At 57.4% G+C, this 25545-nt stretch overlaps 2 protein-coding genes across 6 annotated transcripts in view; one reads left to right on the forward strand and one right to left on the reverse strand.

The window, feature by feature from the left end:
* Positions 1 to 570: 570 nt before the first annotated feature.
* sike1 (suppressor of IKBKE 1) overlaps positions 571 to 25545 on the reverse strand; it is a 29830-nt gene continuing 4855 nt past the window's right edge. For 3 of the 5 annotated variants that reach the window (XM_059653479.1, XM_059653481.1, XM_059653482.1), the window contains exons 2-6: positions 9572 to 9732; positions 8006 to 8111; positions 6117 to 6259; positions 4839 to 4952; positions 571 to 2313 (exon numbers count right to left, since the gene is read on the reverse strand). In XM_059653479.1, coding sequence (XP_059509462.1) covers positions 2221 to 2313; positions 4839 to 4952; positions 6117 to 6259; positions 8006 to 8111; positions 9572 to 9730 — 615 coding nt within the window. In that variant the 5' untranslated portion in view covers positions 9731 to 9732 and the 3' untranslated portion in view covers positions 571 to 2220. Of the gene's footprint in view, positions 2314 to 4838; positions 4953 to 6116; positions 6260 to 8005; positions 8112 to 9571; positions 9733 to 14244; positions 14325 to 25545 lie in introns of all 5 variants that reach the window. The other 2 variants (XM_059653478.1, XM_059653480.1) reach the window with 1 other exon arrangement.
* The window catches only part of LOC132210824 (uncharacterized), a gene marked incomplete at its 5' end in the record, with an annotated part of 7906 nt that continues 4979 nt past the window's right edge, over positions 22619 to 25545 (forward strand). Inside the window, 4 exon segments of the mRNA XM_059653267.1 lie at positions 22619 to 22839; positions 22997 to 23110; positions 23427 to 23491; positions 23494 to 23567. Coding sequence (XP_059509250.1) covers positions 22619 to 22839; positions 22997 to 23110; positions 23427 to 23491; positions 23494 to 23567 — 474 coding nt within the window.

Raw genomic sequence — 25545 nt, forward strand, 5'->3', positions numbered from 1 at the left:
AATCCTACACTGCAAACATCCATCATAGAACAGTCATTGAAGTAGTAGCGTGGTTCAGATATTGCCTAAAGGAACTCCTCCAGCAAAGTATCTTGGTAGTGCACAACAGCATCTAGTTCCTCAGTAGAAAATCTATGGGTAATATAACACTGTCCTCTGTACTAACTATTCATGAATATCCAAACACACTTAACAGGAACTTCAAAATAAAATATGGTACTGAAATGTGAAAGAAAATATCAGAGCAGATGACCATAACCTTGTCACAAAGGTGAGCAGAGCTTAGGTCCTAAGCAGCTTGAAGGCATGTGGAGATGTGAGAGTGTAGCAGAAGTACATATCGCAACAAAAATAAGCATGATTAAACCTTTGTGGCTAAAGTTTTGGATCCTTGCATGCTGAAAATTTCAATCTCCAAGCACATTCTGTTGATAATTGCTTCATAAGCTTTTAACCAGCAGTGATAGTTTTTTGGTGTCGGCGTTTAAATCTCTGCTTTCTAATGTTTTTTGTGACTGACCAACACATTTATGAAGAACTTTTATACATTCAATACAAATGCAGGCAGTATTATCTTGAAACATTTGGTTTAAAAAAAACCAATTTATTTGGACAATTACAAATGCTAGGCCTTGGCTGAACAAGTTAAAAGGTTCCAGAGTCAGTTTTCCAGCTGTATAAATGATGAGATCCAAGATGAGCAGAGTTCCCATTACTCAAACCCTAGGCTCCTCTGAGTCTGGCTGTCAATGTGCAGACATGTGCAGGAAGGCAGAGCTGTCTCCACACTGTACCAGAACAGAGAGTCTCCCTTTTCAATTTGGATAAAATATTGTTGTACTGTCCATCTATACTTTTAGTCAACAGAAACATTTTTCAAACTAATCTCAGGGAAGGTTAAGTGCATTGAAAGGGTGTAATTCTTCTGGCCACACACACTTGTGTAAATGGTGCAGGAAACATGGGAAGGAAAGAAAACAGACCAAAACCGTAGGATTCATGTAACAAACAAAAATTGCTGGAATAACTCGGCAGGCCTGGTAGCATTTGGGTTGAGGAAGAGTCAGTGTTCTTGAAACAATAACTGTTTCTTTCTCCACAGATGCTACCAGACCTGAATTTCTCCAGCATCTTCTCCTAATGTTTCAGTTTCGCACCCCAGTATTTTATTCTTATTTGTAGGATTCACGGAGCAGGAACATCACAGACTTAATACCCTGTCATATTCTTTAATTCATTTTATATTCAAGGTGGTTAACAGCAGAATGGCCAAAAATAGAACATTATAGTTCAGACATGCTCACACCTTCATCTTAACCAAATTCCTACTCAAGTCTGTAAAGTATTTGCTGCCTTCAATTTACCACCACATCTCTTCTAAAGATGTTATCCCATGACCTCAGTAGGAATAGTCTTTCAGTGCATCCAAACAGCTGTTCTTCCTGTGCAAGTTAGAACAGAAGGCATCAGGAGGATATTCAATGGGTGGGGTATCACAGCTGAATCTGATCTCTCTCACGTCAAGTCCACACATTCTTTCTTGTAGGAAGCGAGTTATGGACAGCAAAAATCTTGGCTGATTATCCTATTTTAGGCTGGAACATTAAGATCATTTAGTGCAATGTTAGCTGAGATCAGCTAACTCAGCAAGGACCAAGCATAGAGGAACACAGGAACACAAACACCAATATTGCTCACATCTGAAGTTCGAAGTCAGAGCTGTTGGCCCACTGGTAATTTGATATTTATGATTTGGCTTTTGCATAATGCATTGAAGATCTGACACAATCTTGCTGGATATGAGGACCAATAACTGAGGCAGCATTGGACCTGCCATGTCAGAGGTGCTTGGCCTGTTGCTGGATTATGAGGCAGCGACCAGAGCATGGGAGATCCATAGGCTTAGCTTGACATGTCTTCATAGCAGAAACAGGTCACACGGAGACTGGCAACAGTGATGGTAGGACATGACTAAAGGAAATTGATTTTCTGGAGGAGGCTGTTGCAGGGAAGAGCACTTCCGTAAAACTTCATGGTTCACTAAAGATTCCCCAAAGGCAATGAAAGCACCAATGAAACATGAAGCTGCACTGGTTCCTGGTTAAAACTTCAATCTTTTCTGAGTATCAGGAAGAACACAGCCAGCTGTGAACTGGAGGCACCGTTCGAGTGTTTGCAAGGCAGTGCAGGAACTAGATTCAGAGACTGTTGCAGCTAAAATTATTTACCAGAGTGAGGAGGCTGGTGAAGATTTTCTTGAAATAATACTTCCTTACTGAATGATGCTAGCTCCCGTAATTCTTTATTTTCAAGCTTGAAATCAACATGGAGAAAAAAAGTAAGACTTTTGCACAGTTTACAATACATTAAAGCACAACACTTTTTAAATCTTGCTTATGCCTTCTCCCCTACGTTCTCCACTCTTACTTCTAAATGAATGACTCATGCTGAGTTGAGTCTGTAACTACCAATTTCATTCTGCCACTCGAGTACAGACTTGGCAGTTATTTATCAACGGGGCATCACAACCAAACTGCTAGACTACACAGGTACTGTCTGATCTGCTGAAGGTTAGAAGCCTTTTCTGATCAGGCAGGATTAGGTTTGGAATGTGATGCCTCTGTTGTTGAATTATCTTTCAACCTCACTATCTAGACTCATATGAAGAATGGCTGGGAGTGGGGTGGGGGGGGGTGGGGAGATGGAGAGGTACAGCTGAGAACAGTCAATATATGTGAAAGTCCAATCCATGTCAGTAGAAGCCCATGCCTAAGAACAGCACGAGGATGAAGAAAGGCAAACAAACAGGGCTTTGGGGAGGTGAGGTATGGAACAAGTGCAGCAACAATAGATCTTCTAGCTACTGAAGGATGGAACCAAGTCAAGTTAGTTCCACCAAACTGATCAACGAAGCAGAGAACTCGAAAGCAAGTGTGCTGCCTGACATTCTAGTCACTGTGTTACAGGAAGAATGTAGTAGATAGTACAGAAGAGCTTTCTGAGCATGTTGACTGGAATGGAAAACTTTAATGTTAAGGTCATTTTCTTGGAACAAAGGCAGAGAAGGAAGTTTTTCTGACCTATATAAAATTATGAGTGACCCAAATAAGAGTGAGTATGAAGGACCTAATTCGCTCAGTACAGTGAATAATCAGAGTGCATGGATTTAATTTGTGAAGGATTAGAGGGAATCGAGAAATGTTTTCTCTCAGAAAAAGTGATGGGGGTCAGAAACCTCCTTCCTTAAAGCATAGAAGAGGAAGAACCCCTTACTCCATGAAAAAATTTTTGGATAATGTACTGAATCCTTCATTTGTAAGTTATGGACCAGTAGCTGCATATTGGGATAGGTCTTTTTCATTTGGCATAGGCACATTGTGCTGAATGGGTTCCTTTTAAGTCACAGTTTACCTGTTTCTAAACAGGATGATTGACTGGCTGCAGTGGTGAGGGATGGATAATGTACCATAAGCACAAAGGAACAAACAGAAATTGTGGAGAAACTCATTAGGTCTGGCAGCAGCTGCGGAGAGCAGGCAGAGTCAACATTTCGGATCTAGTGATTCTTCAGAACCGACTGTAGCTAGGAAAAGACGGTATTCATGCTGAAGGATGGGCTTTTGGGGAGGGAGAAAGGGAGGAGTAAATGGAGTACAGTCCATCCAGTCTGGGTGATTTATTCACCTTCAACTCTCCACTATCATCGACTCCTTCCCGCTCCATCTCCTGTATTCCGCATATATATCACCTTTACCCAGCTATTATCAGTTCTGAAGGAGGCTCACTGGACCCAAAACATTGACTGTGCTGTATCTCCACAGATGTTGTCAGGCTGCCTGAGCTCTTCAAGCAAGCTCTGTATTTGCTTCAGATTTCCAGCATTTGCAGTTGTTTTTTGTTTTGTTTCAGACTTGAAGGATTTTAGTTTGAGCCATTTATAACCTGTTGGAAGGTACTAAACTAGGGGAGAGTCAACCTGAGGATGGAGGGTTGACTGGCTGCAAGGCAAAATTGACTAAAAATAATTGGGGAGGTGACCAAATGTTCAAGGACACAAGAAGAAGAAATTTGGAGATGCAGCTACAGTTTGCGAGAGGGATCAAGAAGGATTGTGGCTGGGGAAAAGGGGAAAGAGAGTGAGAACATCAGATGTGAAAGGGTGGCCATTAATAATATAAGCCAACAAGTGGCCAGGAAGAAAAACGAGGTAATCAGCAGGTTAGTGTGAAATGGGAACAAAGTAACATGGCTGTCACGGTTATGAGGAGCGTTCGAGGCCAGGGCGAGGTCAAAAAGGAGCTTGGGAGCAGAGGGGAAAGGAAGAGGAAGCTGCAACAGAACTGAATGGCCTCAACCTTAGTTGCAAAGAAATCTATGAACTCACTGTTGAAGGTGAACAGTACATGGAGGAGTAATGGCTAATGGATAGTAGAATCCATGGGGTGCCTTAGATTTTTGAGGAGGATTCTGGTAAAGTGGGAGATTTGGTAGAAAAGAATGAGAGCCAATAGCAATTGATGTAGTTCAGCCAGAACTGAGTGGTGGATGGCTAAAGTCCAGATTTTATCTTTTTGTCCTGCACCCCACACCATTTCTGTGCCCACACTCTTGAATCATTCACCATTCCCTCTGAGACCACACCGGGACTGAAACTCACTGTGTTTTGAACAGGAAATCCTAAGGGTTACTGGACCCATGAAACCCAGGTAACTAAAGTGACAATGAAAAGGAAACCGAGCAAAATATTACTAAACTGGATTTTGAAAATCTTTGTGCACATTGGGACAGCACCTGCACAGGAGCTATATGAAGTCCTGCAGCATATTCAAAACTCCTACCTCCAGCTGGGCTATTTTCTCTTGAATTTGACAATACTCTTGATCATCCACTTGAACAGACCTCCTCATTACTCTGGCCATTTCACATATCTGTTCTACCTGGGATTGCAGCTCCTGGAAGTACAATAAGCAACAAGGGTTACCCAGGGCCACTGGATCCAGCAGGGTATGGAATACCTTGGCCCACACAATGAACAATGCTGCTTAGCCCCGTAAACATCTTAACCAGCAGCATCACTGCAAACCCACAGAATAGTGGTCTGGTGTTTTTTGGACTCGAAATACCAGACATGAGTGTTAACAAAATCAAAAGGCATTTCCAATTCTTATCATTCCTATTATGACAGAGCACACAAGGACATTGGACAAGAACATGCTCCTGGTCTTTGTAATTCTGCCATTAAATGGCTTAACAATAGTGTGACACAGCAACCCAGGAGCACCCTAATTCAGCATTTTACACAATCTGCTCTGTTGAGGTCTTTACTGAACTTCCCCTTAAAGGAAACTGGCAGTCATTACTTTGAAAGAATATAAAATGGTTAATCAGGTATAAAGCTAATTTTTTCTGCTGCAAGAACAGATTTCTTTACAGCACAAATCTAGACTACATAAAACACACACTTGTTTTATAATCTCAGTTCATAAAATTAAGGTCAAATTTAATGCAGCACAACTCTGCCAGAAGTCTGCAACAGAAACCACTTACATTGATGTAAACTGGCCCCTGAACCCAGGCAATGCACAGCATGTGTTAACAACATTAGTTAATAAAAGAAGTCACCAGAGCTGGCTTGCTCAAGGATTAGATTAGATTACCTACAGTGAGGAAACAGGCCCTTCGGCCCAGCAAGTCCACACTGCCCCTTGAAGCATCCCACCCAGACCCATCCCCCTATAACCCACACACCCTTGAACACTACGGGTAATTTAGCATGGCCACTCCACGGAGCCTGCACATCTTTGGACTGTGGGAGGAAACCAGAGCACCCGGAGGAAACCCATGCAGACACGGGGAGAATGTGCAAACTCCACACAGACAGTCGCCCGAGGCTGGAATCGAACCCGGGTCCCTAGTGCTGTGAGGCTGCAGTGTTAACCACTGAGCCACCGTGCCGCCTGGATCTTCACCCATAACCTTTTCCAAAGCCGCACACCTTACAATTTAAGTATAACCTGCGACACATTGGCAAGTTGAGTCTCAAAAGCAAAATTCTCCTGGTTTAAAAGTGATCAATTCAGGAATGTGGGCTCTGCCTGTAGAATACAGCTTGTTACCTGGGAATGCTCCTGGTGTAACGTGGTAATTGATGCATTGTCCAGCTTTTTCTTTGATGTTAAGAGCCTTAACATCTGCTTCCGGTATTTGCTCATGATGAGTTCTAAGGTATAACGGTGCTCCTCCAGTGAAAGCCACAGCTCTGACAGAAATAGCAAAAGCTGACAATGACTTATGGCCATGCAGGTAAGAAAGATGTTCAGAAAAATTCCTCATTCAGGACCTCACTTCCTTAAGGATGACATATTTCACATTTGACTTCCCAGGTGAATATTTTGTTTATCCAGTGTGTTCCCAATGAGGGTTTCAATTTCCCAAAAGCCAGCTGAGTTACTGCACCATCTCTATTCTGCAAGAGTTTAAGGTAATAAGCTTCTATGCAAAAAATTCTGCACCATTTCCAGTCACTCCTGCTGGGGAAGTTTTATAAGTTCTGCTAACTCATCCAGTAGAATTTTTTTTCATGTTTAAGTAGCCTGATCCTCTGCCACAATTTTTACTAAGAGTTATTGTGTTACAATCGAAGAGCAAGAACCGTTCCTTCCATTCCCTGGGCAGAAATGAACCAAATCCTCTGCCATTACCTACCCTACCTAAGATCAACTAACACAACTCTTTCATCATTAGAGGTGGATCGAATGGTTTGCTCGGCGATTTCAGAGGGCCGTCAGGAGTCGGCCACATTGCTGGGGGTCTGGATTCACAAGTGGTCCAAGGCACGCAAGGATGAAAGACTTCCTTCTCTAAAGGTCATTTGTTAGTAAACCAGACAGGTTTTTTAAAGATTCATCAACAATAGTTTAACACTCACCATGACTGAGGCTTGCTTTCAATTCTAAATTTATTAATTAAATTCAAATTCCAGCATCTGCTACAGGATTTGAAGCCTTGTCCCTACAGGTTTAGCCTACTGACATTACAACACTGTTTCCGCCAACAATGGCGGGGCCGCAGGCAGTTCTATCACAGGGCTATCAAAACCAGGTTGAGCCTTCTTTCACCCACATATTTACACCTTCTAGAAAAGGAATATAATCTAACGAAGCAGGAGTGCTAATCCTGGCTGACTTTCCTCTCTTTGAGCTAAAGAGAGCAATTGTGATTTTGCTGGAGCCCTGGTAACAGCACAGACCCATGAACATTCAAAGCTGGGACATGACTGGTCTCGAATACTCTGTACAACACTGTGTAGCACAGTTTTAAAACCATTTTTAAGTTGAGGTTTGATGGTTATGCTAGTCAGAATCCAGAAGTGAGTAGAACACACAGTGCAAAATTATATAACACACAGATGTTCCCATATATCTTTAGAATAGTACACTCTTCTTTAGAATATGTTTTCTTTATTCATTTGTTCAAAGGGATCATACTTTTGAAATTTGGAATTGATAAAAATTGGGCAATCCCATTCAGATGCTATGAAGTAATGAGAGTGACACATTTGCGGTTGAGAGTCTACATGTCCCACAAATTGAAAGAAACTGCTCTCTTGGGTAGTCCTCTTACTTAACTTTGGGACCTGAATAATCACAAACTTAACACACAAGGCAAAATTCTTGATTGAGGAGGAATAACAAAAAGGAATGTAATTATATTTATGTCGTAACTTCATGCTTCTACTTCAGGTATTGGCTTGCTACATCACTGTCAGGGAGCTCCAAACCAGGCCTGCCTTCACTTGATGTGCTCACTGAGGACAATGAAAAAATATGCAAAGAAACGGACTTGCCTAGCATGAAAGCTTTGACCTTTGAAAAGCATGAGATATACAATAAAATACCTTTTAATACCAGATTGTAATAATGTCTGAACAAAATAACTAGGCATTAGCTCACATAACAGGCATTGAAAATAGATCTTAATTATGAAGACAAGGAAAAAAAAACACCTTTATTTTCCTGCTGCAGATCCCGGATCTGAGTATTCTCTTGAGAGAGGATGGCATGCGGTTTGTGACTGGCCAGCTTCTGCAGCTCTGCATAATCTTCCTGGTTCTGAAAACACAGCAGAACAAATTTACAGATACTGCGCTGTCCAAACTGTCACCACTTCAGAACTTGTAAACCTGCTGTAGCCATTAGCCAGCTACAAATGGTTCGTGGAAGACAACGATAGAGATGATGGACAATCACAGAATCACTAATGAGTCCGTTTTCATTAGCACAGAAATAGATCGTGCAACACTACACCAGGCTGCTTCACCCCTCTCCACTATGTTGCTCCTCTATGCTCGGAGGCTGATAAGTTTGGATCACCAAAGGATCTACACCCCACTGATTCCCCCCCCCAGGAGTTAAATGGACGGCTATGAAGTCTTATTCAATGAGTGAATCCCACAAATCATGGGAGAGGAGTGAGGAATTGAATAGAGGCACACTGCGGATTGGGATTGTATAATCAACCCAAGATGGCACAGCTAATATTGAGACGCAGCATGTCACAATTAGGGTATTTAAGGACACGTTACCTGAGAAAAATGATATTAAGAAACCTAACGAAGAACTCAAAAGAACTTTTTTAAAAACAATTAAGAAAAGGTGTTAGCTGGCAGCTGCAGGGAATAACATTGAGATGGCTGAAGATTTGGCTGCCAATGGTGGGTGAAGGAGTGGTTTTTAACAGTGCTGTGAAACCATTCATTATATTCTTTCATAGGATGTGAGCATCTACATCTACTGCTTGTCCCTAATTGTTGTAGAGAAAGTGACGAGACACCAGCTTGAACTGCTGCAAACTATTGGGGTGTAAAAACATCCACAGTGCTGCTAGGTAGGGAGTTCCAAGATTTTAATTCAGCCACACTGCAGGAACGGCGATCTAATTCAAGTCAGAATGGGGTGTAAATGATATATAAACAAAGCACTGAAGAGATCCTGGAGGTCGGACATCATCTGTGGAGCGAAACAGAATTAATGTTTTGAGTCCAATATGACTTGACTGGTGCGTAACTGTGAAGGGAACTTGCAGGTTATCGTGTTCTTACTTGACTGCTGCCCTTGTCCTTCTAGGCAGTAGAGGTTACTGCAGACCCTTCTTCCCTCATAAAAGAGTAACATATACACTGACTCTTCGAATCCAGACTCAGTGCATGGACTTCAATAAAGGCATCCCACTAACATCCTCACAAGGGGTACCAGGGTGTGCAATCAATGCCAGTTGTTCCAGCAACACACACATCCCAAGAATTAACTTTTAAAAATATACAAAAGGTTGTACTCAGAGTGATGGGGGGGTGTTGATTGAAATATCCACTACCCGCACGTCTAGAGTTGCAGGAAGACCCTGCTGGGTGTGAAGATGAGGACAGAAAGAACACAGCACTTTTGCAGACTATCTGACCATGCGAAACAATGGCACAAAACAGTATAGACGTGTGCAGGAGGGCGGCCATTGCATGGGAGGACTAGTACGGGTTAGAGTTTTACATTTATTTGCCAACTGATTTTAAACTTACCCTGTCTGGGATTCCTGTTCCAACTTCCTTCATACTCTCCACTCTTTTGTTGAGTGTTGTCGTCTGTTCGATGAGAGATTCAGCAGCATTGTCATGATCCTTCAGTCTCTCCACCAAAACCTTTGCATCAGCCAACACCTTCTCTATTGTGCACGCCATCTCTGTGGGAAACAAGATAAACGGTCATGTTTGGGACTGACAGAACTGAGTTTGAGAACCAACTAGTCTAGTCCACATCTTACTTCCCACTTCGAAATTTGTTAGAAGTTTATTCCTTCAGACCCTCTACTCGCCACCCCCCCTCCAACAACCCCCCCAATCCTGAAGCAGTTAATTGTTTGCTGGGGTCATCCTCAAGTGCTGGGAAGACTTTAAAATCTGCCAATTAATCTTTGTATGTGAACAGGAAGGGCATCAGGGTCCTGTCTGAACCTAAGCAACATGCATGTCTTCCCTGCCTCTACAATAGGAACCACTCAATATAACAAGATAAACTTTCCCTATTTCTGGCCCATGTGTATTAAAAGCAATATTAATATTACCATTGTTCCAGCTTAGAATATACACTAATCGGGAACCGTCTTTGGGAACTTCCTGCCTTAAAACTTCAGTTTGACATTAGTCACTGCACTAACCAGAATGACAACTTGAATCAAACAGTCTGTATCTAAATAATCCCAACACCATCGCCTGCTCAAACCACCCCCCGATGGTGCAGAAATTTAAACTGGGATAGTCAGAAGCTCAGTGAGGTTAAGAACACTCATTGGAAGAATGAGAGGTGATCTCATTGAAGCACATAGGATTCTTAAGGAGCTTGACAGGGTAAATACTAAAAGGATGTTTCCCGGTATGGGACAGTCAAAGACCAGAAGGTATAGTCTCAGAATTAAGGGACACCAATTTCAGAAAGAGATAGGGAGGAATTTCTTCTTTCAGGGGTTGAGAGTCTTTGGAACTCCTTGCCACAGAGAGCTGTGGGGGCAGAGTCCTTGTATACATTTAAGATTGAGACAGATAGATCCTTGATCTTTTGGGAAATCAAATGCTACGGGAAATAACAGGAAAATGGATGTGAGGAATGTCGGATTAGCCATGCTACTGAATGTCAGAACAGGCTTGAGGGATTGAATGGACTACTCCTGTTCTTATTTCTTATTGTCTAAACAGGACGAGTAGGCCTTTTGATGCTGAGTTTATCCACCTTTCAATAAGATCATGGCTAACCTGTTATGGTCTTAACTTCACATTTCTGCCTGCTCCTTACAACCATAGATTCCAAAGGTGATTGAGTCCCCCAGGATTGTGCGCTCCGTCTCTCTTTAGAGGAGTAACTTACCTCATATCATTCTCCTGTTTTCCTTCTGTAACCCTACAGATTCTGTTTTTTTAGATAATAATCCAACTTACACTGCAGTGCCTCAATTGAGCCTGCATTCACTACACTCTCGGGCAGCACATTCCAGAATTGCATCTTTTACCAGTTACCTTAAATTTGTGCCCGTTAATTCTCCATCCCTGTATTTTATTCTTTCACTTAATGTGCACGTTGCTAACTCGGCCAGGCTTATATGTCCTATCTGTCCTGAATTTCCCTTGAAAAAGTGGTCGTGAACACGCAGTCCATAGAGGGTTGGTACTCCCATAATGCAAGTAGCAACGGACACTGGAGGAACAGCAATATATTTCCAAGTCAGGATGGTGAGTGGCTGTAATTTTGTTCACAAGTCTGTTGTGCACTATTTTATCAAATGCCTTTGGAAGTCAGAATGGTGGCTCAGTGGTTAGTACTGCTGCCTCACGGTGCCAGGGATCCGGGTTCAATTCCAGCCTTGGGTGACTGTGTGGAGTTTATACATTCTCCCCCATCTGCATGGGTTTCCCTGCGGGTGCTCCGGTTTCCTCCCACAGTCTAAAAACGGGCAGGTCAGGTGGAATGACCGTGCTAAATTGTCAGTAATGTCCGGGCATGTGCAAGGCTAAGCAGATTAGCCATGGGAAATGATAGGGAACTGGGTCTGGGTGGGGTGCTTTTTGGAGGGTCGGTTGGCCTCTTTCCAATTCTATGATTCAGAGTCCATATACACTACATCAACAGCTTTGTCCTCACTGAACCTCTCGGTTAACTCATCAAAAAACTGAACAAACATACTTTCCCTTTTACTGAATTTTCTATATTAACCCACAAAGTACAATTAGTTTTGTCCTGCAAGGTCATTTCTAGAAGCTTCCCATAAATTAAACTGACTGGTCTGTAGCTAGTGAGATTATATTTATATCCTTTTCTGGCGAGTGTAATATTTGCAATTCTCCAGTCAAAGGAAGACTGGAAAATGACTGCCAGTATTTCCATAATTTCTGCTTTCATTTCCTTCACTATCTTTAGATGCTCCTCTTCTAGTCCTGGTGTCTTATCGACAAAATACAGACAACCTATCCAATACTACACCCTCATCAATTTTATATGCTTCAAGTGTCTGAAATATTTCCTCAATAACCATGAATTGCACAGTATCTACCTTTCTAGTTCAGCTATGCCCCTGCCTCGACATGAAAATCATCCTTTTGGTCTCTAATTGACCCCACTCATCCTCTTACTGTTTCTATGCGACAGAAGACTTTCAAATTCTTGTGTCAGCTGCCAGTATCATCTCATATTGTTTCTTATTTTTGCTTTATCAACTCTCTTGTAAACTGCGATATACAGCTTAACTCTTTCAGTTGTATTACTCCCCTGACTGCCATCAAAAACGCACCTATTTTACATCATCTTATTTTCTATCGCCTTTGTCTGGATTTAATTGTCTTAACTTTCCTTTTTCTGGGAATATACTTTGACTTTGCCTGAACACAGTTCTTTAAAAGACAGCCATATCTATTACAGTTTTGCCTGCCAGGCTTTGATTTATCTGGGTCATACCTATTTTAACCCTTTTTCTGAAAAAGGATCCCAACCTGAAACGTCAAGCCTTCCTGCTCCTCTGATGATGCTTGGCCTGCTGTGTGCATCCAGCCTCACACCGTGTTATCTCTTAACCCATTTGAGTTGGTTTTCCCCAAGTTAATTCTTACTCTGCCCTTTTCAATAGTCAGGCTTAAACTTCATGTCACAACATTACTTTTTCCCCAAAAATTTCTCCATAGTCACTTGCTCCACCTCAGTCCCAACAACTCACTCGAGTAGTGCCTCCTTTCTTATTGCATTGGAAACAGTGATATTTTGCCCTGAACACCAATTGTCCCAATCTGTTGGGAAACTAAAGACCCCCATTATAACTACAGGATATCTCCTGCACCTCTCTGGGATTTCCTTACAGTTTTTTTTTCATTACTACGTTCCCAGCCCAAGTGCCATCATTCTGTTCCTTAGTTGGAACAAAGCAGATGCTGTCCTTAACCATTCAGGGACTTCTGCTGCCTCCAGTATTGCAAATTTTTTCCTGAATCAATACCATGCCTCTTCTTTTCTTTCTCTTAAGATTCTAGGACATTGGCCATCAGGTCCAGTGGATTTATCAACTTTCAGTCCCATTAATCTGCTAAATCACTATCTCCTCTTTTTCCACAATTGAGATGTTTTTAGTGTCTGCAACGACAGTAAATATAAAACATTTGTTCACAGTCACCACTACTTGTTTCCCATTTTTGATTTCCCAGTCTCACTCTCTGAGGAGCCAACATTTATATTAGCTACTCTCTTGCTTTTAGCAGACTTACTGGGGCCCCTAATGTACCTTTTTTAATAAAGAGATTTGAATGTAACTGTCTTCAGTGAGAGTTCTGAAACAGATGCTTGCTGGGTCAGTTCAGAATACGTGGGCACTGTTTTAAAGTTAGGGAATGTCCTTTCAGGACAGATGTGGAGCAGTGCTCTCTCTTACAAAGCAACGGACTTTGGAAGTCAGCCTCTGAAGGTGGTGGTGTTGAAGCTGTTGAATATTTTTAAGACAGCGGTGGGTAGATTTGTTAGACAGGGAATCCAGGGTTAGTGAAGGAAGATGGGAATAGAATGCAAAACACAAACAGGTTGGCTATGATCTTCCAATGGCAGAGCAAGCTGGAGGGGCTGAATGGCCGAATTTTGCTCCTGATTCTGTAAAATCTGAATCAGGGTTAAGCAAAGATGTGGGAAAGGTTCCAGACTATTTACAGCCAACCTGGCAATAGCTATTCAGCTTAAAGATCAACTGCCTTCTGGTATCAGTATTAAGTAACTTTAGGATGGAAAAACTCTAAATTCAGTTGCTTCCATGTGAAGAGTTGACCTACAGCTTGCAAAGAGCAGCAGTGTCATTGCTCACCATGCAGCAGATTAATATCTAATTCTGCGATACATGAAAAGACTTGTATCTACCCAGCCCTGGTCAGCCAAACATTCCAACCCCCCGGGCATGTGGATGCAGAGAACTGGAACATAAGTAATTCCCATACCTTGGCAACCAATTTTGTCAAAACTCCACCTTTGACATGGGAATCTACAACAGATCACTGTGCCAGCTTAATCTTCATAATAAACAATGGCAGTGAGCGTTTGCCATGACAAACAACTGGAGATCTACAGTTGAAAATGCATCTCCACAGTGATGCCACCAAACTCTGAATGATTGTCCCTATATATATACACATGTCCAATTCACTAACATCCTTTAGGAAAGGAAATCTGCTGTCCTTACCTGATCTGGCCTATTTGCAACTCCACACCTGCAGCAAACATTCTATGTTCTAAGACCCTTCAAGTGCCCTCTGAAATAGCCTGGAAAGACATTTTATTACAGACAATTAGGGATGTGAAACAAACACTGGTCTTGACAGTGAAGCTGACATCCCTTTAAAGATGATTTTTTTGTTTAAAAGTCAATCAAACTTTAGAATAGCATCACAACCCCTACGCCCATCCCTGTAACCCTGCATTTCTCATGGCTAATACACCTAACCTGCACATCTTTGGACTGCTGGGAGGAAACCAGAGCACCCGGAGGAAACCCACACAGACACACGGAGAATGTGCAAACTCTACTCCAGGGCAGCATGGTGGCTCAGTGGCAACACATCAGTGTACGAGAAATTCCATGTGCGATGCCTCTGCCTCACCTCGAGGAATCAGCGGGAGGACAGTAAAATAAGCACTAATGCACTTCTTGAATCCAGTTCCACAAGCATTCAGGCAAAATCAACCCTCACCGACCCCGTGGTCCACCAACGCCGACTCACCACCCCCACTGACCCCACGGTCCTCCTCTCCCCCCACCCCCACCCCCCCCGGCCCTCCTCCCCCCACAACCCCGACCCCGCGGCCCTCCCCCCCCCCGACCCCGTCCCCGCGGCCCTCCTCCCCACCCCGACCCCGCCGCCGTCCACCCCACCCCACCCCCGCGGCCGTCCTCACCCCCCCGCCGACCCCGCGGCCGCCCTCCCCCCCGCCGCCCCGACCCCGCCGCCCTCCACCCCACCCCACCCCGACCCCGCGGTCCTCCTCCTCCTCCCCCCACCGACCCCGCGGTCCTCCTCCCCCCCCAACCCCGACCCCGCGGCCCTCCTCCCCACCCAACCCCGACCCCGCGGCCCTCCTCCCCACCCAACCCCGACCCCGCGGCCCTCCTCCCCCCCCAACCCCGACCCCGCGGCCCTCCTCCCCACCCAACCCCGACCCCGCGGCCCTCCTCCCCACCCAACCCCGACCCCGCGGCCCTCCTCCCCACCCAACCCCGACCCCGCGGCCCTCCTCCCCACCCAACCCCGACCCCGCGGTCCTCCTCCTCCCCACCCCGACCCCGCTGTCCTCCTCCCCCACCCCCAACCCCGCGGTCCTCCTCCTCCTCCGCCTCCTCCCCCCCCGACCCCGCGGTCCTCCTCCTCCTCCTCCTCCCCCCCCCGACCCCGCGGTCCTCCTCCTCCCCCCGCCGACCCCGCGGTCCTCCTCCTCCCCCCCCCGACCCCGTGGTCCTCCTCCTCCTCCTCCTCCTCCTCCTCTCGCCCCCACCGCCCCCCCGACCCCGCGGTCCTCCTCCTCCCCCCCCGACCCCACGGTCCCCCTCCTCCTCCTCTCCCCCCCCCCCCCGACCCCGCGGTCCTCCTCCTCCTCCCCCCCCCCGACCCCGCGGTCCTCCTCCTCCTCCCCCCCCCCCGACCCCACGGTCCTCCTCCTCCTCCTCCTCTCCCCCCACCCCCCCGACCCCGCGGTCCTCCTCCTCCCCCCCCGACCCCGCGGTCCTCCTCCTCCCCCCCCCGACCCCGCGGTCCTCCTCCTCCTCCCCCCCCCCGACCCCGCGGTCCTCCTCCCCCCCCACCCCGACCCCGCTGTCCTCCCCCCCCCACCCCGACCCCACTGTCCTCCTCCCCCCCCCCACCGACCCCGCGGTCCTCCTCCTCCTCCCCCCCCCCGACCCCGCGGTCCTCCTCCTCCTGCCCCCCCCCGACCCCGCGGTCCTCCTCCTCCCTCCCCCCCCCCCGACCCCACGGTCCTCCTCCTCCTCCTCCTCTCCCCCCGCCCCCCCGAGCCCGCGGTCCTCCTCCTCCCCCCCCGACCCCGCGGTCCTCCTCCTCCCCCCCCCGACCCCGCGGTCCTCCTCCTCCTCCCCCCCCCGACCCCGCGGTCCTCCTCCCCCCCCACCCCGACCCCGCTGTCCTCCTCCCCCCCCACCCCGACCCCGCTGTCCTCCTCCCCCACCCCCAACCCCGCGGTCCTCCTCCTCCTCCTCCCCCCCTGACCCCGCGGTCCTCCTCCTCCTCCTCCTCCTCCCCCCCCGACCCCGCGGTCCTCCTCCTCCCCCCCCCGACCCCGCGGTCCTCTTCCTCCTCCTCCTCCTCCCCCCCGCCGACCCCGCGGTCCTCCTCCTCCTCCTCCCCCCCCCCCGACCCCGCGGTCCTCCTCCTCCCCCCCCGACCCCGTGGTCCTCCTCCTCCTCCTCCTCCTCTCCCCCCCCCCCACCGACCCCGCGGTCCTCCTCCTCCTCCCCCCCCCCCGACCCCACGGTCCTCCTCCTCCTCCTCCTCTCCCCCCACCCCCCCCGACCCCGCGGTCCTCCTCCTCCCCCCCCGACCCCGCGGTCCTCCTCCTCCTCCCCCCCCCCCGACCCCACGGTCCTCCTCCTCCTCCTCCTCTCCCCCCACCCCACCGACCCCGCGGTCCTCCTCCTCCCCCCCCGACCCCGCGGTCCTCCTCCTCCTCCCCCCCGCCCCCCCGAGCCCGCGGTCCTCCTCCTCCCCCCCCGACCCCGCGGTCCTCCTCCTCCCCCACCGACCCCGCGGTCCTCCTCCTCCCCCACCGACCCCGCGGTCCTCCTCCTCCCCCCCCGACCCCGCGGTCCTCCTCCTCCTCCCCCCCCCCGACCCCGCGGTCCTCCTCCTCCTCCCCCCCCCCGACCCCGCGGTCCTCCTCCTCCTCCTCCCCCCCCCGACCCCGCGGTCCTCCTCCTCCTCCCCCCCCCGACCCCGCGGTCCTCCTCCTCCTCCCCCCCCCGACCCCGCGGTCCTCCTCCTCCTCCCCCCCCCGACCCCGCGGTCCTCCTCCTCCTCCCCCCCCCGACCCCGCGGTCCTCCTCCTCCTCCCCCCCCCGACCCCGCGGTCCTCCTCCTCCTCCCCCCCCCGACCCCGCGGTCCTCCTCCTCCTCCCCCCCCCGACCCCGCGGTCCTCCTCCTCCTCCCCCCCCCGACCCCGCGGTCCTCCTCCTCCTCCCCCCCCCGACCCCGCGGTCCTCCTCCTCCTCCCCCCCCCGACCCCGCGGTCCTCCTCCTCCTCCCCCCCCCGACCCCGCGGTCCTCCTCCTCCTCCCCCCCCCGACCCCGCGGTCCTCCTCCTCCTCCCCCCCCCGACCCCCGCGGTCCTCCTCCTCCTCCCCCCCCCGACCCCGCGGTCCTCCTCCTCCTCCCCCCCCCGACCCCGCGGTCCTCCTCCTCCTCCCCCCCCCGACCCCGCGGTCCTCCTCCTCCTCCCCCCCCCGACCCCGCGGTCCTCCTCCTCCTCCCCCCACCGACCCCGCGGTCCTCCTCCTCCTCCCCCCACCGACCCCGCGGTCCTCCTCCTCCTCCCCCCACCGACCCCGCGGTCCTCCTCCTCCTCCCCCCCCCCGACCCCGCGGTCCTCCTCCTCCTCCCCCCCCCGACCCCGCGGTCCTCCTCCTCCTCCCCCCCCCGACCCCGCGGTCCTCCTCCTCCTCCCCCCCCCGACCCCGCGGTCCTCCTCCTCCTCCCCCCCCCGACCCCGCGGTCCTCCTCCTCCTCCCCCCCCCGACCCCGCGGTCCTCCTCCTCCTCCTCCTCCCCCCCCACCCGACCCCGCGGTCCTCCTCCTCCTCCTCTCCCCCCCACGACCCCACGGTCCTCCTCCTCCTCTCCCCCCACCGACCCCGCGGTCCTCCTCCTCCTCCTCTCCCCCCCCCCCGACCCCGCGGTCCTCCTCCTCCTCCTCTCCCCCCCCCGACCCCGCGGTCCTCCTCCTCCTCCTCCTCCTCTCCCCCCCCCCCGACCCCGCGGTCCTCCTCCTCCTCTCCCCCCCACCGACCCCGCGGTCCTCCTCCTCCTCCTCTCCCCCCCCGGCCCCCCCGACCCCGCGGTCCTCCTCCTCACCTCCCCCCCCCCCCGACCCCGCGGTCCTCCTCCTCTCTCCCCCCCCCCCCCCCGACCCCGCGGTCCTCCTCCTCTCCCCCCCCACCCCCCCCCGACCCCGCGGTCCTCCTCCTCCTCCTCCTCTCCCCCCCCCCCGACCCCGCGGTCCTCCTCCTCTCCCCCCCCCCCCCCCGACCCCGCAGTCCTCCTCCTCTCCCCCACCCCCCCCCGACCCCGCGGTCCTCCTCCTCTCCCCCACCCCCCCCGACCCCGCGGTCCTCCTCCTCTCCCCCCCCCCCCCCGACCCCGCGGTCCTCCTCCTCTCCCCCCCACCCCCGACCCCGCGGTCCTCCTCCTCTCTCCCCCCCCCACCGACCCCGCGGTCCTCCTCCTCTCCCCCCCACCCCCCCCCGACCCCGCGGTCCTCCTCCTCCTCCTCCTCTCCCCCCCCCCGACCCCGCGGTCCTCCTCCTCTCCCCCCACCCCCCCGACCCCGCAGCCCCGCAGTCCTCCTCCTCTCCCCCACCCCCCCCGACCCCGCGGTCCTCCTCCTCTCCCCCCCCCCCCCGACCCCGCGGTCCTCCTCCTCTCCCCCCCCCCCCGACCCCGCGGTCCTCCTCCTCTCTCCCCCCCCCACCGACCCCGCGGTCCTCCTCCTCTCCCCCCCACCCTCCCCCGACCCCCGCGGTCCTCCTCCTCCTCCTCCTCTCCCCCCCCCCCGACCCCGCGGTCCTCCTCCTCTCCCCCCCCCCCCCCCCGACCCCGCGGTCCTCCTCCTCTCCCCCCCCCACCCCGACCCCGCAGCCCCGCAGTCCTCCTCCTCTCCCCCCCCCCACCCCGACCCCGCAGCCCCGCAGTCCTCCTCCTCTCCCCCACCCCCCCCCGACCCCGCGGTCCTCCTCCTCTCCCCCCCCGCCCCGACCCCGCGGTCCTCCTCCTCCTCCTCCTCTCCCCCCCCCCCCCGACCCCGCGGTCCTCCTCCTCTCCCCCCCCCCCCCCGACCCCGCGGTCCTCCTCCTCCTCCTCCTCTCCCCCCCACCGACCCCGCGGTCCTCCTCCTCCTCCTCCTCTCCCCCCCCCCCCGACCCCGCGGTCCTCCTCCTCCTCCTCCTCCTCCTCTCCACCCCCCCCGACCCCGTGGTCCTCCTCCTCCTCTCCCCACCCCCGACCCCGCGGTCCTCCTCCTCTCCCCCCCCCGACCCCGCGGTCCTCCTCCTCCTCCTCCTCCTCTCCCCCCCCCCCCCCCGACCCCGCGGTCCTCCTCCTCTCCCCCCCCCCCCCGACCCCGCGGTCCTCCTCCTCTCCCCCCCCCCCCGACCCCGCGGTCCTCCTCCTCTCCCCCCCCCCCCCCGACTCCGCGGTCCTCCTCCTCTCCCCCCCCCCCCCCCCCGACTCCGCGGTCCTCCTCCTCTCCCCCCCCCCACGACCCCGCGGTCCTCCTCCTCTTCCCCCCCCCCCCCGACCCCGCGGTCCTCCTCCTCCTCTCCCCCCCCCCCCCCCCCGACCCCGCGGTCCTCCTCCTCCTCCTCTCCCCCCCCCCGACCCCGCGGTCCTCCTCCTCCTCCTCTCCCCCCCCCCCCGACCCCGCGGTCCTCCTCCTCTCCCCCCCCGCCCCCAATCCTCCTCCTCTCCCCCCACCCCGATCCTCCTCCTCTCCCCCTCCCCCCCCCGACCCCGCGGTCCTCCTCCTCCTCCTCCTCTCCCCCCCCCGCCCCCCCGACCCCGCGGTCCTCCTCCTCTCCTCCACCCCCCCCCACCGACCCCGCGGTCCTCCCCCCCGCCCCGACACCGCTGTCCTCCTCCTCCTCTCCCCCCCCCCCGACACCGCTGTCCTCCCCCACCCCCGACACCGCTGTCCTCCTCCTCCTCTCCCCCCACCCGACACCGCTGTCCTCCCCCCCCACCCCCGACCCCGCGGTCCTCCTCTCCCCCCCCCCCCCGACCCCGCGGTCCTCCTCCTCCTCCTCTCCCCCCCCCCGACCCCGCGGTCCTCCTCCTCCTCTCCCCCGCCCCCCGACCCGCGTCCTCCTCCTCCTCTCCCCCCCACCGACCCCGCTGTCCTCCCCCCCCCCCGACACCACTGTCCTCCTCCTCCTCTCCCCCCCCCCGACACCGCTGTCCTCCCCCCTCCCCCCCCCGACACCGCTGTCCTCCCCCCGCCCCGACACCGCTGTCCTCCCCCCCCGACACCGCTGTCCTCCCCCCCCCCCGACACTGCTGTCCTCCCCCCCCCCCCCGACACCGCTGTCCTCCCCCCCCCCCCGGACACCGCTGTCCTCCTCCTCCTCTCCCCCCCCCCGACACCGCTGTCCTCCCCCCCCCCCCGACACCGCTGTCCTCCCCCGACACCGCTGTCCTCCCCCCCCGACACCGCTGTCCTCCCCCCCCCCAACACCGCTGTCCTCCCCCACCCCCCCGACCCCGCTGTCCTCCCCCACCCCCCCGACCCCGCTGTCCTCCCCCCCCCCGACACCGCTGTCCTCCCCCCCCCCACACCGCTGTCCTCCTCCTCCCCTCCCCCCCCCCACACCGCTGTCCTCCTCCTCCTCTCCCCCCCCCCCGACACCGCTGTCCTCCCCCCACCCCCCGACACCGCTGTCCTCCCCCGACACCGCTGTCCTCCCCCGACACCGCTGTCCTCCCCCCCCGACACCGCTGTCCTCCCCCCCCCGACACCGCTGTCCTCACCCCCCCCACGACACCGCTGTCCTCACCCCCCCCCCGACACCGCTGTCCTCCCCCCCCCGACACCGCTGTCCTCCTCCTCCTCTCCCCCCACCGACACCGCTGTCCTCCCCCCCCCCCGACACCGCTGTCCTCCCCCCCCCGACACCGCTGTCCTCCCCCCCCACCCGACACCGCTGTCCTCCCCCGCCGCGACACCGCTGTCCCCCCCCCGCCGCGACACCGCTGTCCCCCCCCCCCCACCCGACACCGCTGTCCTCCCCCCCCACCCGACACCGCTGTCCTCCCCCCCCCGCCGACACCGCTGTCCTCCCCCCCCGACACCGCTGTCCTCCCCCCCCCCCGACACCGCTGTCCTCCTCCTCCTCTCCCCCCCCCCGACACCGCTGTCCCCCCCCCACCGACACCGCTGTCCTCCCCCACCCCGACACCGCTGTCCTCCCCCCCCCCCGACACCGCTGTCCTCCCCCCCCCCCCGACACCGCTGTCCTCCCCCCCCGACACCGCTGTCCTCCCCCCCACCGACACCGCTGTCCTCCCCCCCCCGACACCGCTGTCCTCCCCCCCCCCCGACACCGCTGTCCTCCCCCCCCCGACACCGCTGTCCTCCCCCCCCCCCGACACCGCTGTCCTCCCCCCCCCCGACACCGCTGTCCTCCCCCCCCCGACACCGCTGTCCTCCCCCCCCCCGACACCGCTGTCCTCCTCCTCCTCTCGCCCCCCCGACACCGCTGTCCTCCCCCCCCCGACACCGCTGTCCTCCCCACCCCGACACCGCTGTCCTCCCCCCCCCCCCCGACACCGCTGTCCTCCCCCTCCACCCCGACACCGCTGTCCTCCCCCCCCCGACACCGCTGTCCTCCCCCCCCCCCCGACACCGCTGTCCTCCCCCCCCCCGACACCGCTGTCCTCCCCCCCCCCGACACCGCTGTCCTCCCCCCCCCCCCGACACCGCTGTCCTCCTCCTCCTCTCCCCCCCCCCGACACCGCTGTCCTCCCCCCCCCCGACACCGCTGTCCTCCCCCCCCCCCCCGACACCGCTGTCCTCCTCCTCCTCCTCTCCCCCCCCGACACCGCTGTCCTCCCCCCCCCCCCGACACCGCTGTCCTCCCCCCCCCCCCGACACCGCTGTCCTCCCCCCCCCCCCGACACCGCTGTCCTCCTCCTCCTCCTCTCCACCCCCCCGACACCGCTGTCCTCCTCCTCCTCTCCCCCCCCCGACACCGCTGTCCTCCTCCTCCTCCTCTCCCCCCCACCGACACCGCTGTCCTCCTCCTCCTCTCCCCCCCCCCCGACACCGCTGTCCTCTCCCCCCCCCCCGACACCGCTGTCCTCCCCCCCCCCCCGACACCGCTGTCCTCCCCCCCCCCCGACACCGCTGTCCTCCTCCTCCTCCTCTCCCCCCCCGACACCGCTGTCCTCCCCCCCCCCCGACACCGCTGTCCTCCTCCTCCTCCTCCTCTCCACCCCCCCCGACACCGCTGTCCTCCTCCTCCTCCTCTCCCCCCCCCCCGACACCGCTGTCCTCCTCCTCCTCCTCTCCCCCCCCCGACACCGCTGTCCTCCCCCCTCCTCCTCTCCCCCCCCCCCGACACCGCTGTCCTCCCCCTCCTCCTCTCCCCCCCCCGACACCGCTGTCCTCCCCCCCCCCCGACACCGCTGTCCTCCTCCTCCTCCTCTCCCCCCGCCCGACACCGCTGTCCTCCTCCTCCTCTCCCCCGCCCCCCCCCCCGCTGTTCTCCTCCTCCTCTCCCCCCCCCGACACCGCTGTCCTCCTCCTCCTCTCCCCCCCCCCCGACACCGCTGTCCTCCTCCTCCTCTACCCCCCCCCCGACACCGCTGTCCTCCTCCTCCTCCTCTGCCCCCCCCCCGCTGTCCTCCTCCTCCTCTCCCCCCCCCCGACACCCTCCTCCTCCTCTCCCCCCCCCCGACACCGCTGTCCTCCTCCTCCTCCTCCTCTCCCCCCCCCCGCCGACACCGCTGTCCTCCTCCTCCTCCTCCTCTCCCCCCCCCCCGCCGACACCGCTGTCCTCCTCCTCCTCCTCCTCTCCCCCCCCCCGCCGACACCGCTGTCCTCCTCCTCCTCCTCCTCTCCCCCCCCCCGCCGACACCGCTGTCCTCCTCCTCCTCCTCTCCCCCCCCCCGCCGACACCGCTGTCCTCCTCCTCCTCCTCTCCCCCCCCCCCCGACACCCCTGTCCTCCTCCTCCTCCCCCCCGCCGACACCGCTGTCCTCCTCCTCCTCCCCCCCCCCCCCGACACCGCTGTCCTCCTCCTCCTCCTCCCCCCCCCCGACACCGCTGTCCTCCTCCTCCCCCCCCCCCCGACACCGCTGTCCTCCTCCTCCCCCCCCCCCCGACACCGCTGTCCTCCTCCTCCCCCACCCCCGACACCGCTGTCCTCCTCCTCCCCCCACCCCCGACACCGCTGTCCTCCTCCTCCCCCCCCCCCCGACACCGCTGTCCTCCTCCTCCCCCCCCCCCCCGACACCGCTGTCCTCCTCCTCCCCCCCCCCGACACCGCTGTCCTCCTCGCTCCCCCCCCCCCGACACCGCTGTCCTCCTCCTCTCCCCCCCCCCCCGACACCGCTGTCCTCCTCCTCCTCCCTCCCCCCCCCCGACACCGCTGTCCTCCTCCTCCTCCTCCCCCCCCCCGACACCGCTGTCCTCCTCCTCCTCCTCCTCCCCCCCCCCCCCCCGACACCGCTGTCCTCCTCCTCCTCCTCCTCCTCCCGCCCCCCCCCGACACCGCTGTCCTCCTCCTCCTCCTCCTCCCCCCCCCCCGACACCGCTGTCCTCCTCCTCCTCCTCCTCCCCCCCCCCCCGACACCGCTGTCCTCCTCCTCCTCCTCCTCCCCCCCCCCGACACCGCTGTCCTCCTCCTCCTCCCCCCCCCCCCCCCGACACCGCTGTCCTCCTCCTCCTCCTCCCCCCCCCCCGACACCGCTGTCCTCCTCCTCCCCCCCCCCCGACACCGCTGTCCTCCTCCTCCTCCTCCTCCTCCCCCCCCCCCGACACCGCTGTCCTCCTCCTCCTCCTCCCCCCCCCCGACACCGCTGTCCTCCTCCTCCTCCCCCCCCCCCGACACCGCTGTCCTCCTCCTCCTCCTCCTCCTCCCCCCCCCCCGACACCCGCTGTCCTCCTCCTCCTCCTCCTCCTCCCCCCCCCCCGACACCGCTGTCCTCCTCCTCCTCCTCCTCCCCCCCCCCCCCGACACCGCTGTCCTCCTCCTCCTCCTCCCCCCCCCCGACACCGCTGTCCTCCTCCTCCTCCCCCCCCCCCGACACCGCTGTCCTCCTCCTCCTCCTCCTCCCCCCCCCCCCGACACCGCTGTCCTCCTCTCCCCCCCGACACCGCTGTCCTCCTCCTCCTCCTCCTCCCCCCCCCCCCGACACCGCTGTCCTCCTCCTCCTCCTCCTCCCCCCCCCCGACACCGCTGTCCTCCTCGCTCCTCCTCCTCCCCCCCCCCCCCGACACCCGCTGTCCTCCTCCTCCTCCTCCTCCCCCCCCCCCCGACACCGCTGTCCTCCTCCTCCTCCTCCTCCCCCCCCCCCGACACCGCTGTCCTCCTCCTCCCCCCCCCCCGACACCGCTGTCCTCCTCCTCCCCCCCCCCCCCGACACCGCTGTCCTCCTCCTCCTCCCCCCCCCCCGACACCGCTGTCCTCCTCCTCCTCCCTCCCCCCCCCCGACACCGCTGTCCTCCTCCTCCTCCTCCTCCCCCCCCCGACACCGCTGTCCTCCTCCTCCCTCCCCCCCGACACCGCTGTCCTCCTCCTCCCCCCCCCCCCGACACCGCTGTCCTCCTCCTCCTCCTCCCCCCCCCCGACACCGCTGTCCTCCTCCTCCTCCTCCCCCCCCCCGACACCGCTGTCCTCCTCCTCCTCCTCCCCCCCCCCGACACCGCTGTCCTCCTCCTCCTCCTCCCCCCCCCCCCGACACCGCTGTCCTCCTCCGTCCTCCTCCTCCCCCCCCCCGACACCGCTGTCCTCCTCCTCCCCCCCCCCGACACCGCTGTCCTCCTCCTCCTCCCCCCCCCCGACACCGCTGTCCTCCTCCTCCTCCTCCCCCCCCCCGACACCGCTGTCCTCCTCCTCCTCCTCCCCCCCCCCGACACCGCTGTCCTCCTCCTCCTCCTCCCCCCCCCCGACACCGCTGTCCTCGTCCTCCTCCTCCCCCCCCCCCCCGACACCGCTGTCCTCCTCCTCCTCCCCCCCCCCCGACACCGCTGTCCTCCTCCTCCTCCTCCCCCCCCCCCGACACCGCTGTCCTCCTCCTCCTCCTCCCCCCCCCCGACACCGCTGTCCTCCTCCTCCTCCTCCCCCCCCCCGACACCGCTGTCCTCCTCCTCCTCCCCCCCCCCGACACCGCTGTCCGTCCTCCTCCTCCTCCCCCCCCCCGACACCGCTGTCCTCCGTCCTCCTCCTCCCCCCCCCCGACACCGCTGTCCTCGCTCCTCCTCCTCCCCCCCCCCCCCCGACACCGCTGTCCTCGTCCTCCTCTCCCCCCCCCCCCCCGACACCGCTGTCTCTCCTCCTCCCCCCCCCCCGACACCGCTGTCCTCCTCCTCCCCCCCCCCCCGACACCGCTGTCCTCCTCCTCCTCCTCCCCCCCCGACACCGCTGTCCTCGTCCTCCTCCTCCCCCCCCCCCCCCGACACCGCTGTCCTCGTCCTCTGTCCTCTCCTCCTCCCCCCCCCCCCCCCCGACACCGCTGTCCTCGTCCTCGTCCTCCTCCTCCCCCCCCCC

Source organism: Stegostoma tigrinum, chromosome 21, assembly GCF_030684315.1.
Source record: "Stegostoma tigrinum isolate sSteTig4 chromosome 21, sSteTig4.hap1, whole genome shotgun sequence".
Taxonomy (NCBI): domain Eukaryota; kingdom Metazoa; phylum Chordata; class Chondrichthyes; order Orectolobiformes; family Stegostomatidae; genus Stegostoma; species Stegostoma tigrinum.